At 41.2% G+C, this 18,270-nt stretch overlaps 1 protein-coding gene across 1 annotated transcript in view; it reads left to right on the forward strand.

The window, feature by feature from the left end:
- The window catches only part of pdgfc (platelet derived growth factor c), a 70,586-nt gene that overhangs the window by 23,758 nt on the left and 28,558 nt on the right, over window positions 1-18,270 (forward strand). The window contains exon 3 of the mRNA XM_056296572.1: window positions 9,465-9,645. Within this exon, the coding sequence (XP_056152547.1) occupies window positions 9,465-9,645 (181 nt within the window). The remainder of the gene's footprint in view (window positions 1-9,464; window positions 9,646-18,270) is intronic.

Below are 18,270 nucleotides of genomic sequence, written 5' to 3' on the forward strand. Positions count from 1 at the left end.
TTAGCTTAGCCTGCCCCGCTTCCATGTCCTGTCAGACTGCCCTCGGCGTTTCCTCCTCGGGTACAGCTCCAGGCAGGGGCCGTGGTCCCCGGGCCCACCAGACGAAGCAGACCAAGCTCTCCCAGCCGATCTAGCACCAGCTCTTCTAGCCAACAGACAAAGACAGAAAGTTAGACTCGGACAAAGACACTGCATGGTCGGTACTGGGTGAGGTCGCTGCAAATGCGATTTCGCTCAGCCATCTTCCCACACCGGAAGCGGATCATTTAATAGAGGATAACAGAATTACAATGGAATTATAAAATATATGAAGAATATGATGAGGAGGATGCCAAGCAGTGTCCACATGCCACTGTAACAGCCCTGGACTGAAAGAAAGAACAAGATGGGCTTTTCACCACACTGGCTTGTGTGTGTGTGTGTGTGTGTGTGTGTGTGTGTGTGTGTGTGTGTGTGTGTGTGTGTGTGTGTGTGTGTGTGTGTGTGTGTGTGTGTGTGTGTGTGTGTAAGTTGGATGGTGGGGTGACTAACAGTCTTTGTGTTGTCTTCCATGTATAAGAAGACAGGACTTACGGTGTTCCTGAAGGGAAGAGGGACAATAACAACTTGCTGTTCAGGACTGGTAGCAGTCTTCTGTCATTTTGGCAGCATATCTCAGGAGGTAGTGCAAGTCGTCTAGTAATCGGAAGATTGCTTGTTTGATCACCAGCTCCTCCAAAGAACATGTTGAAGTGTCCCTGATGAACTGAAGAACTGCTCCTCATTTTTTCCCTTTTTGGGGGGGGGGGATTTTTTTCCCCCCATTTTTCTCCCCAGTTGTACTTGGCCAATCACCCCATTCTTCCGAGCTGTCCCAGTCTCTGCTCCACCCCCTCTTCTGATCGGGGGGAGCTGCAGACTACCACATGTCTCCTCCGATACATGTGGAGTCACCAGCCGCCTCTGAAGAACTGCTGCTGATGAGCAGGCTGGTGTGTGGCATGGCAGCCTCCCATCACAGGATGAATGTGTGTGTGAATGTGAGACGCACACTGTAAAGTGCTTTGAGTGGATGATAGAGTAGAAAAGTGCTTTAAATACGCAGTCCATTTACCATTTACCATCTGTCGGCCATTCCACCACTTTTCCCTCTCTTCCCTCATAGTGTGATGGTGTCTCAGCACACCACTGCTGGTGTTGGCAGATGGATGAATGCAGCACAAACCGATTTCAACAAATTTGTTGCTCTCACTCTCTGTCTGTCTGTCTGTCTCTCTCTGTCTCTGTCTATGTCTCTCTCTCTCTCTCTCTCTCTCTCTCATTACAAAGAAAGATCTGGACACATTCACAACTTTCTGGTGATATAAACGGGGCTGTGTTCAACCATAGAGCATGAGCTGGTTTTTGCTGCAGAGCTCGGATAAAAGGGGTCTTACCTGGTTTTTTTTTATGTTTTGAGTTGTTGTTGAATGACTTTTTTTGGGGGGGGTTGTTAAAAGATGCATGTTGAGTGTTTGTAATTTAACAAATATTGTTTATATGTTTAAAAAGATTTCAAGTCTTTTTTCTGTTAAATAAAGACTTGTCTTAAAATTAAAATTCTCTCTCTGTCTCTCGCCGTCCATCAAGTCACTCTCTTTCTGTCCATGAAATATTCCACATAGTATCTACTTCTCCTTTTATGTATGTTGAAAATGTCATGAGCTAAATTCCCTGAGAGATTCTCATCCCAGTGGCGTCAGGATGGAAACAGGCGCTGGGTTTGACTGGAGGATGGAGTTTATTGGCGGTCCTACTACTACAGTACCAGCTGCTTCAACAGCAGACAGGAGGCTTACATGGAAACCAACACTGACATTACTGAGAGGAATCCATTAGCGAGGCCACATTTGGATTAAAGGGTTGACTTTGTTCAGTATTACCTGATTTCTCTCAAGCCATTGAATGGTGTACGCTGATTCTGTTAATATTAGTCTGTGGTGCACCAGTTCCTCCAATATGTCTTGTTTTGCATGTCAACACACTGCAAGTGCAGCTCGCTGTGTGCTGTTATCAGCTGCTACTGCCACCACCCTGCATGCTAAACATAGACTACTACACACAGAATACTACACATAGAACACCACACAAGAATACTACACACAGAATACTACACATAGAACGCTACACATAGAACACTACACACGGAATACTACACTTAGGACACTACACATAGAACACTACACATAGAATAATACACATAGAACATTACACTTAGGACACTACACATAGAATAGTACACATAGAATAATACACATAGAACATTACACTTAGGACACTACACATAGAACACTACACATAGAATAATACACATAGAACATTACACTTAGGACACTACACATAGAATAGTACACATAGAATAATACACATAGAACATTACACTTAGGACACTACACATAGAACACTACACATAGAATAATACACATAGAACATTACACTTAGGACAATACACATAGAACACTACACATAGAATAATACACATAGAACATTACACTTAGGACACTACACATAGAATAGTACACATAGAATAATACACATAGAACATTACACTTAGGACACTACACATAGAACACTACACATAGAATAATACACATAGAACATTACACTTAGGACAATACACATAGAACACTACACATAGAACATTACACTTAGGACACTACACATAGAATAGTACACATAGAATACTACACATAGAACACTACACATAGGAAGTGCTGCCTGACTGGTTGAGAGCCAGGAGCTGAGCTGAGCTGAGATGAGAGGAAGGCTCTGTAGTCAAGATGCTCATCTGCTATTCTGTTTGGCTGTGATGTGATAGAAAGTCTTGAGGAGGATCTGGAGGAGAGGCATATTGAGAAGGTCATGGATCTCAGTAATCCTGACAGCTCACCAACACCACTGCTTTCAATGAAGCCTTTTCACTGTCGCTCTTATTTCCAGTTTAAAGTTTTAAAAAAAACAGTTTGCCTTCATTTGAAGTATTCTTGTGGTAGATGTGAACAGATTTACCATGATTCAGAATGGAACATGCTGAAAAAGAAAACCATGTTAGATGTGAAAATGTTGAATGTGAACATGTCGGATGTGAACATGTCAGATGTGAACATGTCAGATGTGAACATGTTGGAGATGTGAACATGTTAGATGTGACCATATTGGATGTGACCATGTCAGATGTGAACATGTTGAATGTGAACATGTTGGACATGACCATGTTAGATGTGAACATGTTGGAGATGTGAACATGTTAGATGTGACCATATTGGATGTGACCATGTCAGATGTGAACATGTTGAATGTGAACATGTTGGACATGACCATGTTAGATGTGAACATGTCGGATGTGAACATGTCAGATGTGAACATGTTAGATGTGAACATGTTGAATGTGACCATGTTGGATATGACCATGTTAGGTGTGAACATGTTGAATGTGAACATGTTGGAATTGAACATGTTAAACATGTTGAATGTGAACATGTTGGATGTAAACATGTTAGATTGGAACATGTTGAATGTGACCATGTTAGATGTGAGCATGTTGAATGTTACCATGTTGGATATGACCATGTTAGATGTGAACATGTTGAATGTGAACACGTTGGATGTAAACATGTTGAATGTGACCATGTTGGATGTGAACATGTTGAATGTGAACATGTCAGATGTGAACATGTTAAACATGTTAGATATGAACATGTTGGATGTGAACATGTTGAATGTGAAAACATTGGATGTGAACAATGTCGGATGTCAACATGTGGACTTGTTGGATGTGAGCATGTTGGATGTGAACATGTTGAATGAACATGTCGGAAGTGAACATGTTAGACGTGACCATGTTGGATATGAACATGTTAGATGTGAACATGTTGAATGTGAACACGTTGGATGTGAACAATGTCGGATGTTAACATGTGGACTTGTTTGATGTGAGCATGTTGGATGTGAACATGTTAAACATGTTGAGTGAACATGTCGGATGTGAACATGTTAGACGTGACCATGTTAGATGTGAACATGTTGAATGTGAACACGTTGGATGTAAACATATTGAATGTGACCATGTTGGATGTGAACATGTCGGATGTGAACATGTTAGACATGACCATGTTGGATGTGAACATGAGGAGCCGCTGTTGAACACGGGAGGAATATGTTAAAAGCCACCGTCTTGCATTATTGATGATCCATCTGTCACTGAGCTGAATGAGGCTTGAAATCAAAGAGAAGTCTTCTTCTTCGTCTCTGAACCGCATTGGAAGTGAAGGCTGGAGGCAGTTTTGTAACTTATAGTCTTTTTTTCTTTGGTCTAAATCTCCAGAGGATTTCTTACGTTGTTGACTTGTGCATTGTGAATTCAGAATGTCAAGTGAACAAAAAGTTATCAGCAAAGGCCATGGGACAGATGTCATTGCCTTCGTTACTCGGAAGTGTTGAGACAGAAATAATTTTTTTCACTGATAAACAAAAGGTAATGCATCAAAATGACCTGAGCATTGGCATTAAAACTCATTGATTCAAACAAAATGTTGAATTTCAGTGCGGTTTCATATGACCCACAGTATTCAGAGAAGAAAATGTGCCGCTTCCCAACTCATTTTCCATCCAGTTACTGAGAGCAGCATCTCTTGTCCCAGAATTCACAGCAGATTTGGCCCATAATGCACCATGCTGCGTACAGCCAGCTCAGATCAGGGTCAGTCACCTCATGTGAACTGCTCCATAGGCTTCATCCATTTACTCTGCAGACATGTCTGATGTCTTCTGATATAACAACTAAACCAGATTCAACCTACTACTACCACTACTACTACTATTACTACTACTACTACTTTCGGCTGCTCCCGTTAGGGGGCGCCACAACGGATCATCTGTCTTCCTGTCTTCTGCATCTTCCTCTGTCTCACCAGCCACCTGCATGTCCTCCCTCACCACCTCCATAAACCTCCTCTTTGGCCTTCCTCTTCTCCTCTTCCCTGGCAGCTCCATATTCAGCATCCTTCTCCCAGTATACCCAGCATCTCTCCTCCACACATGTCCACACCATCTCCATCTTGTCTCTCTTGCTTTGTCTCCAAACCGTCCAACCTGAGCTGTCCCTCTAATATACTCCTTCCTAATCCAGATCCAACATAAATGCTGAAAAACGATCTAAACATATATTTGCAGTTTTATTTTTTACATTCACAACAACGTGATACAAATGACTCATATTTAGATCGTGGTTATTTGTCTTCCCTCATGTTTATTTTAAAGCTCGGACATTTTAAAGGAAGAAAGTTGAACTTAACTGCCAGTTTGTTTGTGACTCCTACCAACTTTCTGCCTGTCAGGAAATTTGTCCACACCCTGGAGTTTATTTAACATCACAGCAAATCCATTTATAGTCCTGCTTGCATCGCTCTGCCTTGTTTTCATTGAAACCAGTTTGAACGGAATCTGTCAAGCTGGCTCATAATGTAAATAATGTCCATGAAAGCCAAATATCCGAATTGGCAGGGCTGAATGAGAGGTTAGTGTGCCTGCCGACAACAACGACATGATTAATCCCAGACAAGGAAGAGGCTGAGAAACAAGACCGCATTGAGTGCAGTGGAGTCGTTGCTCACACACACACACACACACACACACACACACACACACACACACACACACAGGTATAAACTGGTAGTGCTGACCTCCTGAACCAAGCCAGTGTAAGTGTTGAGGTTGCTTGCTGTTTGCTTTGGCCCATCAGAGACGTCTGGAGTGAGGCCACACCCAATACTGCCGCACAGGACTGATCCAGAGCAGCTCATCAAAACTAGAATACACTTTTAACAGAATTACTTTATATTGAAGAAATGGGAAAATTCTACTTCCATCAATTTTTTTTAGAATTTAAAGAGAAAATGTGAACATTATCTCTATGTGTCTACAACAAGGAAAGCATATGACAAACACTTGTATTTGTTCCTGAGCATTTCTGTGACTGGCAGTGAAACAGTTTTTCTGTCTGTCAAGTGACGTATCATCGATGTCAGTTAAAAACTATACCCTAGTTTATCTTGGGTTTCTAATCTCCCCTCTAGTTTACTCTAAAAACGCCGTTCGAAACAACATCTTCGGTCTTTCAGCTAAGCTGGGTTTCCAACGGTGGAAATCACACCACACAATATTAGCACAGCGTTAATAGACAACGATACAGAAGCTAGCATGCAGCAATGAATTCTGGTACGTGTAGGCACTGTCAGAAAGACTGGGAGCAGGAGAACACTGATTTCTCTGTCAGTGTAGTAGTGAGGATTTTATTACTTCAATCCACTACATTACCCACCAGTACTGATTGTACATAGACAAACCAACAAAACCTTCTGTGAAACTAGTTTAAAGTTTATTTGTCACATATGAAAAATAAGTTTACATTTATTCTCATAATGAAATGCTTGTTTTGCTGGCTCAATACACAAGTGGAAAATAAATGCAAGTTAATTTATATAGCACCTTATAAAACAAATTCCAGAATGCTGCACAAGATACAGATACAGAAAATAAACAACATACATATACAGTTATATAAAGAAAGTATGAATTACAGCCACACTACAGGGAAGGCAAGTCGGTAGAGATGGGTTTTGAGAAGTTTTTTGTACAGATTCAGCTGATGTAACAGATAGTGGGAGACTTCGAGGAATGGGGCCCTTACGGCAAAAAGACAGTCACCTTAGGATTTGCCCAGGGAGCGGGGTAGAGATAAGAGACCCTGGTCGGAAGATTTGAGTGGCCTAGAAGTGGAGTAAGGATGCAAAAGTTTGGAAATGTATAAAGGGGCAAGACCATATAGGTCCATATAGTATATGTGATAAGCAGTGTCTTGAAGTATTCTATACTTTACGGGGAGCCAATGAAGGGATACGAGGATTGGTGTGGTGTGGGATCTAAGATTTGTATTGGTTAGCAGCCTGGCTGCAGCGTTTTGCATGAGTTGCAGGCGGGACAGGGCTGCTTGGCTGAGACAGGAGAAAAGAGCAGTAGTCAAGGCATAAAAAAAAATGGAGCATTGATTAGCAATTCTAGATCTCTGGTTGATAGCATTGATTTAATTTTTTTACAATGTTCCAGAGTTGGAAAAAGCAGGTTTGCTTATGTGTGGGTCAAAATTCAGATTTTGGTCAAAGAGTACACCCAGATTTCTTGAGGAGGGTTGAACATTGGTGGCCAGAGGGCCGATACAAGGTTTCACTTCTGAGACAAACTTAATAGGACCAACAAGGAGAACCTCAGTTTTGTCTGAATTGAGCTAAAGGAAATTGCGTGACATGCATTCCTTAATGGCAGCTAGGCAGTCATGAAGGGTACCAATATTACCCATATCATTTGGCTTAACTGATACATACAGCTACATGTCATCAGCGTAGCAGTGGTGAGAGATGCAATTGAACTGGCTAACCAGATTGCCAAGAGGTAACATGTAGATTGAGAGAAGGATCGGACCAGAGATTGAACCCTGCAGAACTCCACATAGTATAGGGGCAGGTTAGGACACAAAGTTGTCTATGACAACCTAGAACTACCTGTAAGACAGCTAGTATGAGAGCCAACTGGGAGCAGAGCCCGCAATACCAACCCAGTTATTTAAATGTTCAATCAAGATTGAGTGATCAATAGTGTCAAAAGCAGCAGTTAAGTCAAGCAGGACCAGGATAAAATGTTGTCAGCTCATATGAGGATGTCATTTGTCACTCTTAGTAGTGCCGTTTCTGTACTCTGTTGGTGGTGAAAGCTGAATTGGAATTTATTGGAAGTATTGTATCCTTCAATGACCACAAGGAGCTGCTGTGCAATGATTTTTTTCAAGAATTTTGGAGACGAATGGTAGTTTGGAAATAGGTCTGTAGTTATTTTGGAAGGTTGGATCAAGGGCAGGTTTTTTTTTTTTGAATAGGTTGGAGGGATATATTAGAGGGATACGTTAGAGGGATACAGGACTGATAACAGTTTGACACATGATCATTTACCACTCTGGTCAGAGCAGTTTCAGTGGCACAAAAGGCCCTGATAGCCGATTGAAAAGATTTATATAGTTTTCTGCTATACGGGTCGAAAGTTGTTGATACACAACTCTCTCTAGTACTTTAGAAAAGAATGGAAGATTAGAAACTGGTTGATAGTTATTAAGAGACCCTGGATCGAGGTATGGTTTCTTAAGTAATGGTTTAGCCATAGGTGTTTTAAAGCTGCTGGGAACAATTCTAGTAGTGAGTGATAAATTAATAATCTCTAGCATTGAAGGTCTCATTAAAAGCCAGAAGTCTTTCAAAGGTTTGCTGGTAAAGGGTCAAGTAGGCAAGCAGTTGGTTTAGAAGCTGACATGAGCTTAGTCAAAGTATCAAGAGTGGGTGTCTCTAAAGCTGTAATAACTGGAACTGTCAGTGACTCATTGTATAGATATGAATATGGTAAGACAGGATCTGCAGGAGTAGATGGCGTTGAAGAAGTAATTTTGTTTATGATCTCATCAACATTATTGCAGAAAAAATCTAGAACGTCATGGGCCATGAATGTTGAGCAGCTAACCGATGGCTGCTTTTTAGTAAGTTTAGATACAGTGTCAAAGAGAAATCTGGGATTATGTTTATTAATATTGGGTAAGCGAGAGAGATACGCTGCTTTTGCAGCAGCTAAAACATGTTTGTATTTCAGTAAACACTCATGCCACGATAGGTAAAAGAACTTCCAATTTCGATTTTTGCCATTTACGTTCCAGTCTCCTGCAGGCCCGCTTAAGAGCACGTGTCTCATCATTAAACCAGGGTGTAGGCCTCTTTAGTCACCTAGCTCTGGTAGTGAGAGGTGCAACTGAATCGAGGAGACTAGAGAGGGCCACATTTAAGTTACTAGTAAGATTTTCAAAAGAGTCTGTCTCTACAGTCAAAGGAGCCAAGACTTCAGGCAGCTGCTGGCCAAATGCAGCTACAGTGGGAGGACCAATGTGGCAACTGGCAATTACATCTGTGCCAATGGGGGATTTTGATGTTCATTTAGATTTAGAACACCAACAGTAATTCCACTAAAGATTTTGAAGCAATGTTAGATTGCTTCAATCTAACACACTATGTCAACGTAAACTTGTTGGTCATTGAGGGAAAATATTGTTCTGGTTTAACTGGGATACAGTTTACAGTACCAGTACTGCACAAAGACAGTAGTTTATTTTGTGTAAGGAAAGTTAGAAAACCCCTCAAACCACCTATTCATTGTTTACTCATATCCATTATCACATACAATATATCAGCTAAATTAGCTTGTGACAACTGCTTAGTTGGTGTTTTACTGAACGTCTTCGGTTTTTTAAGTCCACTTTCTGTCCTTTGTGTTGACCATACACGCAGAACAAAGTCATTTCAATCTGCTACTCGCACTCGCTTTCTCATGTCTATGTCTGTCCCTGACACTCTTACCAGGTACGATTTTGTGGAGATAGAGGACCTGACTGAGAACGCCATCCTGGGTCAGTGGTGCGGCTCAGAGACAGCACCGGGCCATCACATATCCAAAGGCAGCCAGGTCCGGATCCGCTTCATCTCCGACGAGTATTTCCCATCCAAACCAGGATTCTGCATCCACTTCTCCCTCCTCCCCGCGGTGAGCATTGTGCATTCAATACCAGCCTTATTTACAGGGCGCATAATGTACATTTACATCTGCTATATGTTGGATTAGAATACTTAAGACATTAAGATCAAGACATTTAAAATGAGTATGTGCTGCTACTACTACTACTACTACTACAACTACTACTACTTTCAGCTGCTCCCGTTAGGGGTTGCCACAGAGGATCATCCGTTTCCATTTCTTCCTGTCCTCTGCATCTTCCTCTGTCACACCAGCCTCCTGCATGTCCTCCCTCACCACATCCATAAACCTCCTCTTTGGCCTTCCTCTTTTCGCCTTCTCTGGCAGCTCGATATTCAGCATCCTTCTCCCAATATAAGTATTTCTATCTCCCTTCTCTCCATCATATCTGCCAGCTCTCTCCCTTTACCAGTCATGGTGCCAACATTCAAAGTTCTGACTCTCACCTCCACGCTCCTACCTCCCTCTTCTGCTTCCCTGGACATGCCTTACCCCTCTTCTTCTCCTTCGCCCAACAGTAGCACAATTTCCACCGGCACTCTGCTTGCCAACAGTACTGGTGGTGGTTGTTGGTAACCCGGGCCTTGACCTATCCAGTATGGAAATCTGATTTATTTTCTGCATATTTGATTTAGGAAAGGTTTTACGCCGGATGCCCTTCATGACACAGCCCTACCCATTTATCCGGGCTTGGGACCGGCACTAAGAATCAGGAATCAGGAATATTTATTTGTCATTTCATTCCATGCACCTGCGCACATGAAATGAAATATCGTTTCCCCCAGTCCACAGCAGTGCAACACAAAGACAAAAACACATATCCAAACTACAAGAACACATACGTATATCCAACATATCCACACAAAAAAACAACAAAATCAATGTCCAAGAGAGTAAATGCCAGGATCAAATCAAATCAAATCAATTTTATTTGTATAGCCCAATATCACAAATTACAAATTTGCCTCAGTGGGCTTAACAGCAACACAACATCCTGTCCTTAGACCGTCTCATCGGATGAGGAACACCTCCCTAAAACTAAACCCCTTTAACAGGGAGAAAAAATAGGAAGAAATCTCAGGAAGAGCAACAGAGGAGGATCTCTCTCCCAAGACGGACAGTGCGCAATAGATGTTGTGTTCACGCAATTTACATAATACAACATTGAAAGAGGATAGCAAAATTATATTATAAAATTTATGAAGAACATGATGCATAGGATGCCAAGCGGTGTCCACATGCCAACGGAGCAGTCCAGGACCCAAGCCACGTGACCAGCATCATCATGTAATAAAATATTTTTTTAAAAATGATGATGACTTGTCGGAACTGCCGGTTTGTATGGGCTAGCAGTTAGCTTAGCCTGCCCCACTTCTGCGTCCTCTCAGATTGACCCCGGTGTTTCCTCTTCGGAAGCAGCCGTGGTCCCTGGGCCCACCAGACACAGCAGACCAAGCTCTTCCAGCTGATCCAATGCCAGCACTTCCAGCCAGACACCCCCGACACACCTCCCCGCACTCCACATGACGACACCAAAAACACAGTCAATGCTACGGGAGGCTGCTGCCAGACTTCCCTCGATGTTAATGGAACTGCTAGTCTGCAAGGGCTAGCAGTTAGCTTAGCCTGCCCCGCTTCCATGTCCTTTCAGACCGCCGTCGGTGTTTCTTCTTCAGGCGCAGCTTTAGGCAGGGCTGTGGTCCCTGGGCCCATGGGACAGCAGACCAGGCTTCCTCAGCTGATCCAGCGCCAGCTCTCCCAGCCATCAAAGAATGCACTGGCTTGTGCATCCTCAGTGGATGGGTTATACACTGTCACATCTAATGTACTTTAAACTACATTCAGTAAATGGGACATATAGTCATCTGACATTAATTTATGACAAACAGTCCCATATCCTTATTTTTATGAAGTAGGATACAGCTGGTTTAGAAGAGGGCGAAAATGGCAAGTTCACAACATTACATCTTGGTAATAATGGGGTAATGTCCTCACAATTACAAGAAAATGTTAATTCTAATCCTCAGTGATTATCAGATTAAGTAATCTGATAATAATGTGGAAATTCCCCTCACTTGTCTGAATTCCTTTTCTCTTTCATTTTAGGGTAACTTTTGAAATTTATTTCAAAGGTCTTCAGCTCTTACCAGGAAACAGAGATGGTCGTTTAATTCCTAATTACCTGTTTCAGTATACACACACACACCAGATTTTTTTCTGCAATAAGGTTGATGAGATCATAAACAAAATTAGTTCTTCAACTCCAGCTACTCCTGCAGATCCTGTCTTACCAAATTCATATCTATACAATGAGTCACTGACAGTTCCAGTTATTACATCTTTTGAGACTATCTCTCTTGATAGTTTGACTAAATTCATGTCAGCTTCCAAACCAACTACTTGCCTACTTGATCCCTTACCAGCAAAACTTTTTAAAGACCTCTGGCCTTTCCTGGGACCTACAATGCTAGACATTGATAATTTATCACTTACTACTGGCATTGTTCCCAGCAGTTTTAAGACAGCTGTGGTTAAACCTCTACTTAAAAAACAACACCTTGATCCAGGGTCTCTTAATAACTATCGGCCAGTCTCTAATCTTCCATTCTTCTCTAAAGTACTAGAGAGAGTTGTGTATCAACAACTTTTGACCCATATAAAAGAAAACCATCTATATGAACCTTTTCAGTCGGCTTTCAGGCCCTGTTACTCCACTGAAACTGCTCTGACCAGAGTGGTAAATGATCTTTTACTGGCTATCGACTCTGATTCCACTTCTGTGCTTCTACTACTGGACCTCAGTGCAGCCTTTGACACCATTGATCACTGTATACTTTTAGATAGATTAAATTGTAATTTTAGTGCCTCTGGCTTAGCTCTCTCTTGGCTTAAGTCCTACTTATCTGGAAGAACACTGTGTCTGCTATAGTAATATTATATCAAACATATCTGACATTAAATATGGTGTACCTCAGTCCTTGGCCCTCTACCTTTCTCTCTTTACATTACACCTCTTGGCCAAATTATACGTAGTTATGGAATAAATTTCCATTGCTATGCTCATGATACTCAGCTGTATGTGCCTATAAGGGCTGATGATCATACTCAAATCACTAACTTAGAGGCCTGCTTGGCTACTGTGAAAAACTGGATGTCACTTAACTTTCTGCTTTTAAATTCAGATAAAACCGAGATGCTGGTCATTGTCCCTGCTAGACACAGACACCAATTTGATCAAGTAACGATCAACAACTCTGTGGTTTCACAAAGTGTGGCAGCCAAAAATCTTGGTGTTACATTTGATCCCAGCCTTTCCTTTGATAAGCACATTAAAGAAATCACCAAGACTGCCTTTTTTCACTTACGTAACATAGCTAAAATTCGGTCTTTTCTCTCCATGGCTGACGCAGAGACTCTAATACATGCATTTGTTTCATCCAGACTTGATTACTGTAATGTTCTGTTCTCAGGTCTGCCACATTCTAGTACTAAAGGTCTTCAGATGGTTCAGAATGCTGCTGCTAGAATCCTAACTAAATCATATTACACCAATTCTTGCCTTCCTTCATTGGCTTCCTATCCATGTGAGATCAGAATACAAGGTGCTTCTGCTGGCCTATAAAATCCTAAATGAACTTGCCCCGTCTTACCTGTCTGATCTCCTTAAACCAGTGTTACTCTCTACGCGGCGCGTGAGCCGCATATGAGACTTTGTTTTGTGCCTCAAATACACTACCGTTCAAAAGTTTGGGATCACCCAAACAATTTTGTGTTTTCCATGAAAAGTCACACTTATTCACCACCATATGTTGTGAAATGAATAGAAAATAGAGTCAAGACATTGACAAGGTTAGAAATAATGATTTGTATTTGAAATAAGATTTTTTTTACATCAAACTTTGCTTTCGTCAAAGAATCCTCCATTTGCAGCAATTACAGCATTGCAGACCTTTGGCATTCTAGCTGTTAATTTGTTGAGGTAATCTGGAGAAATTGCACCCCACGCTTTCAGAAGCAGCTCCCACAAGTTGGATTGGTTGGATGGGCACTTCTTTGAGCAGATTGAGTTTCTGGAGCATCACATTTGTGGGGTCAATTAAACGCTCAAAATGGCCAGAAAAAGAGAACTTTCATCTGAAACTCGACAGTCTATTCTTGTTCTTAGAAATGAAGGCTATTCCATGCGAGAAATTGCTAAGAAATTGAAGATTTCCTACACCGGTGTGTACTACTCCCTTCAGAGGACAGCACAAACAGGCTCTAACCAGAGTAGAAAAAGAAGTGGGAGGCCGCGTTGCACAACTGAGCAAGAAGATAAGTACATTAGAGTCTCTAGTTTGAGAAACAGACGCCTCACAGGTCCCCAACTGGCATCTTCATTAAATAGTACCTGTTAGAGCCTGTTTGTGCTGTCCTCTGAAGGGAGTAGTACACACCGGTGTAGGAAATCTTCAATTTCTTAGCAATTTCTCGCATGGAATAGCCTTCATTTCTACGAACAAGAATAGACTGTCGAGTTTCAGATGAAAGTTCTCTTTTTCTGGCCATTTTGAGCGTTTAATTGACCCCACAAATGTGATGCTCCAGAAACTCAATCTGCTCAAAGAAGTGCCCATCCAACCAATCCAACTTGTGGGAGCTGCTTCTGAAAGCGTGGGGTGCAATTTCTCCAGATTACCTCAACAAATTAACAGCTAGAATGCCAAAGGTCTGCAATGCTGTAATTGCTGCAAATGGAGGATTCTTTGACGAAAGCAAAGTTTGATGTAAAAAAAATCTTATTTCAAATACAAATCATTATTTCTAACCTTGTCAATGTCTTGACTCTATTTTCTATTCATTTCACAACATATGGTGGTGAATAAGTGTGACTTTTCATGGAAAACACGAAATTGTTTGGGTGATCCCAAACTTTTGAACGGTAGTGTAGATCCACTGATAACAATAAGAACATAGCTATAACTTACTTCCATAGGTTCCGTTTGTGTCCTGTTTTAGCACATTGAAAGGAATTATCCAGCAGATGGCAGCATACTGAAGATACGTCAAAGAACGTAGGCTACGTAACAGCGTGGGATCATGGGTAGACGTATAGCCTACGTATGTGTGTAGCTTTGTATTTGCGAAATATTTTTTTCATGTTGATAACGCTTCTGTATAATTGCATACGTACATGCACACATAAGATGGGTTCCACTCCCAGCCTTACAAACTCACAACCAAGTATTATATAATTTAATAATGCAATGTAATTATTAATTGAGAAAAAAAAGAGATGTAAGGATGGAAAGCATGGTACTATATTTTTTTAAACATACGCAAAGATGGTAAATATCTTGAGAGTGATGATAAAAATATTAAAAAAAACACCCGAGTTATATCTGCAATCTCTGTGGCTCTTTGAGGAATGGTCTTACTCATAAGTGGCTCTCCTAAGAAAATTAGTGAGTACCGCTGCCTTAAACCTTACATGCCATCTCGAGCTCTTCACTCTCAAAATCCAGGGCTCCTGTGTGTCCCCAAAGTTAAAAAGAAGTCAGCTGGTGGCAGCAGGGCCTTTTCCTATCGGGCCCCGTTCTTGTGGAATAACCTGCCTGCTGCCATCAGACCATCAGAGTGTGTTGAGTCCTTTAAATCCAAACTTAAAACTCATCTTTTTGCCTTAGCTTACAATTAGCTGCCTTTAAGTTGAGTGCTTCACACCCTGGACTGGATGGTGGGTCAGTTTCTGTCTGTGAGTTGACCAACCACTGTTCTGCCATCCAGATTGTAGAGTATAGATTATGACTAATTGATGACTTGATTGATTATGACTAATGACTATTGCAAACTGTTCTCTTCTCTCACATGTTTTTTCTCTCTCTCTGAATGATGTCTTCTCCTTTCTCTTCCTCCGTGTGTGAATGGTGTCACGTGAGTCTCCCTTGTGCGCATGTGCAGCCAGTTCTCCTCCCAGGTCTCTGTGGTGATGGTGGTCACCACCTGGACGCTGCTTGGCACCCCCCTCATCACATTTTCTTTTTATATATCTTAATATATATCTTATATCTATCTTTGTTACATGGTGATGCTGGTCATGTGGCTTGGGTCCTGGGCTGCTCCGGTGGCGTCTGGCCACTGCTTGGCATCCTGTGCATCATATTCTTCATACATTTTATAATTCCATTATAATTCTGTTTGTCCTCTTTCAATGTTGTATTCTGTAAATTGTGTAAACAAAACATCATTGCACGTTGTCCATCTTGGGAGAAAGATCCTCCTCTGGTGCTTTCCCTGAGGTTTCTTCCTTTTTTTTTCTCCCTGTTTAAGTTTTTTTTTTTTGTATTTTATTTAGGGAGTTTTTCTTAATCCGATGAGAGGGTCTAAGGACAAGATGTTGTGTTGCTGTTAAGCTCACTGAGGCAAATTTGTAATTTGTGAAATTGGGCTATACAAATGAAATTGACTTGACTTGACACACACACACACACACACACACACACACACACACACACACACACACACACACACATATACACAGGCTCTTCATTCTTGAAGTGGCAGATAAGTTGAGGTGACGGCAGCATGTATTGACAGAAAGTCAAGTCAAGTCCATTTTAATTGTATAGCCCATTATCACAGATTACAAATTTGCCTTTGTGTGTTTTACACCAATACAACTTCCTGTCCTTACATCCTTGCATCGGATAAGGAACAACTCCCAAAAAAACTCCTTTAACAGGGAGAAAAATGCAAAGAAACCCCAGGGAGAGCAACAGAGGGATCCTCTCATAAGACAGACAACGTGCAATGGATGTTGTGTGTACAGAATAAAACACAATTTCCAGAATACAACATTGACAGAGGATAACAGAATTATATGATACATGTATATGATGAGGAGGATGCCAAGCAGTGTCCAGATGCATCTGGAACAGCCCAGGATCTAAGCCACGGGACCACCGTCACCATCTAGACCTGACAGGAAGACAAGCTATACATGCACACAGGGGAGACTCACATCATACCATTCACATGCATGGGAGAAGAGGCAAGAAAAAACATTACTCACACATCAGAGTGAGAGAAGGATATAACATTGAAACAGCATGACAAAATTATATGGATTTATAAGATATATAAAAAATGTGATGAGGATGAGGCCAAGCAATGTCCACCATGGGAGAAAGACAGACTACACGTGGACAATGGGGAGACTCACATCACACCATACACATACACAGGGGAAGAAAAAGGACATTATTCAGAGAGAGCGAAAAGATGTGAGAGAAGAGAACAGTTTGCAATAGCCATTAGTCTATAATCTGGTCAGCAGAACAATGGTTGGTAAATTCACTGAGACAAAAACCGACCTGCCATGCAGTGCAGGTTGTGAAGCACTCAACTTAAAGACAACTAATTGTAAGCTAAGACAAAAACACGAGTTTTAAGTTTGGATTAAAAGGACTCAACAGACTCTGATTGTCTGATGGCAGCAGGCAGGTTATTCCACAAGAACGGGGCCTGATTGGAAAAGGCTTCTTTTGACTTTGGGTACACACAGGAGCCCTGTATTTTGAGAGCGAAGAGCTCAAGATGGAATGTACAGTTTAAGGACATCAGACAGGTAAGATGGGGCAAGCCCATGTAGGATTTCATGTCAGCAGAAGCACCTTGAGGTCTGATCTAACATTACATTATATTACCAGTCATTTAGCCGACGCTTTTATCCAAAGCGACTTACAATAAGAGCATCATTTAACGTAGGAGATCAGGAGAACTACTAGTCATCAGAGGTCATAAGTGCATCTTCTCTCTAAACAAGCATCTAAGAGCAAAACCAGTGCTAAAGTAAAAGCACAATATACATATATCAGCAGTCAGTTATATCAAAACAGCAGTCAGTTATAACAAAGCAGAAGTCAGTTATATCAAAACAGCAGTCAGTTATAGCAAAACAGCAGTCAGTTATAGCAAAACAGCAATCAGACATATCAAAACAGCAGTCAGTTATAACAAAGCAGGAGTCAGTTATAGCAAAACAGCAATCAGACATATCAAAACAGCAATCAGACATATCAAAACAGCAGTCAGTTATATCAAAACAGCAGTCAGACATATCAAAACAGCAATCAGACATATCAAAACAGCAATCGGACATCAAAACAGCAATCAGACATATCAAAACAGCAGTCAGTTATATCAAAACAGCAGTCAGTTATATCAAAACAGCAGTCAGTTATAGCAAAACAGCAGTCAGTTATAGCAAAACAGCAATCAGACATATCAAAACAGCAGTCAGTTATAACAAAGCAGAAGTCAGTTATAGCAAAACAGCAATCAGACATATCAAAACAGCAATCAGACATATCAAAACAGCAGTCAGTTATATCAAAACAGCAGTCAGTTATAACAAAGCAGAAGTCAGTTATATCAAAACAGCAGTCAGTTATAGCAAAACAGCAGTCAGACATATCAAAACAGCAGTCAGTTATATCAAAACAGCAGTCAGTTATAACAAAGCAGAAGTCAGTTATATCAAAACAGCAGTCAGTTATAGCAAAACAGCAGTCAGACATATCAAAACAGCAGTCAGTTACATCAAAACAGCAGTCAGACATATCAGAACAGCAGTCAGTTATATCAAAACAGCAG

The sequence above is a fragment of the Lampris incognitus genome, chromosome 1 (genome assembly GCF_029633865.1).
Source record: "Lampris incognitus isolate fLamInc1 chromosome 1, fLamInc1.hap2, whole genome shotgun sequence".
NCBI lineage: Eukaryota > Metazoa > Chordata > Actinopteri > Lampriformes > Lampridae > Lampris > Lampris incognitus.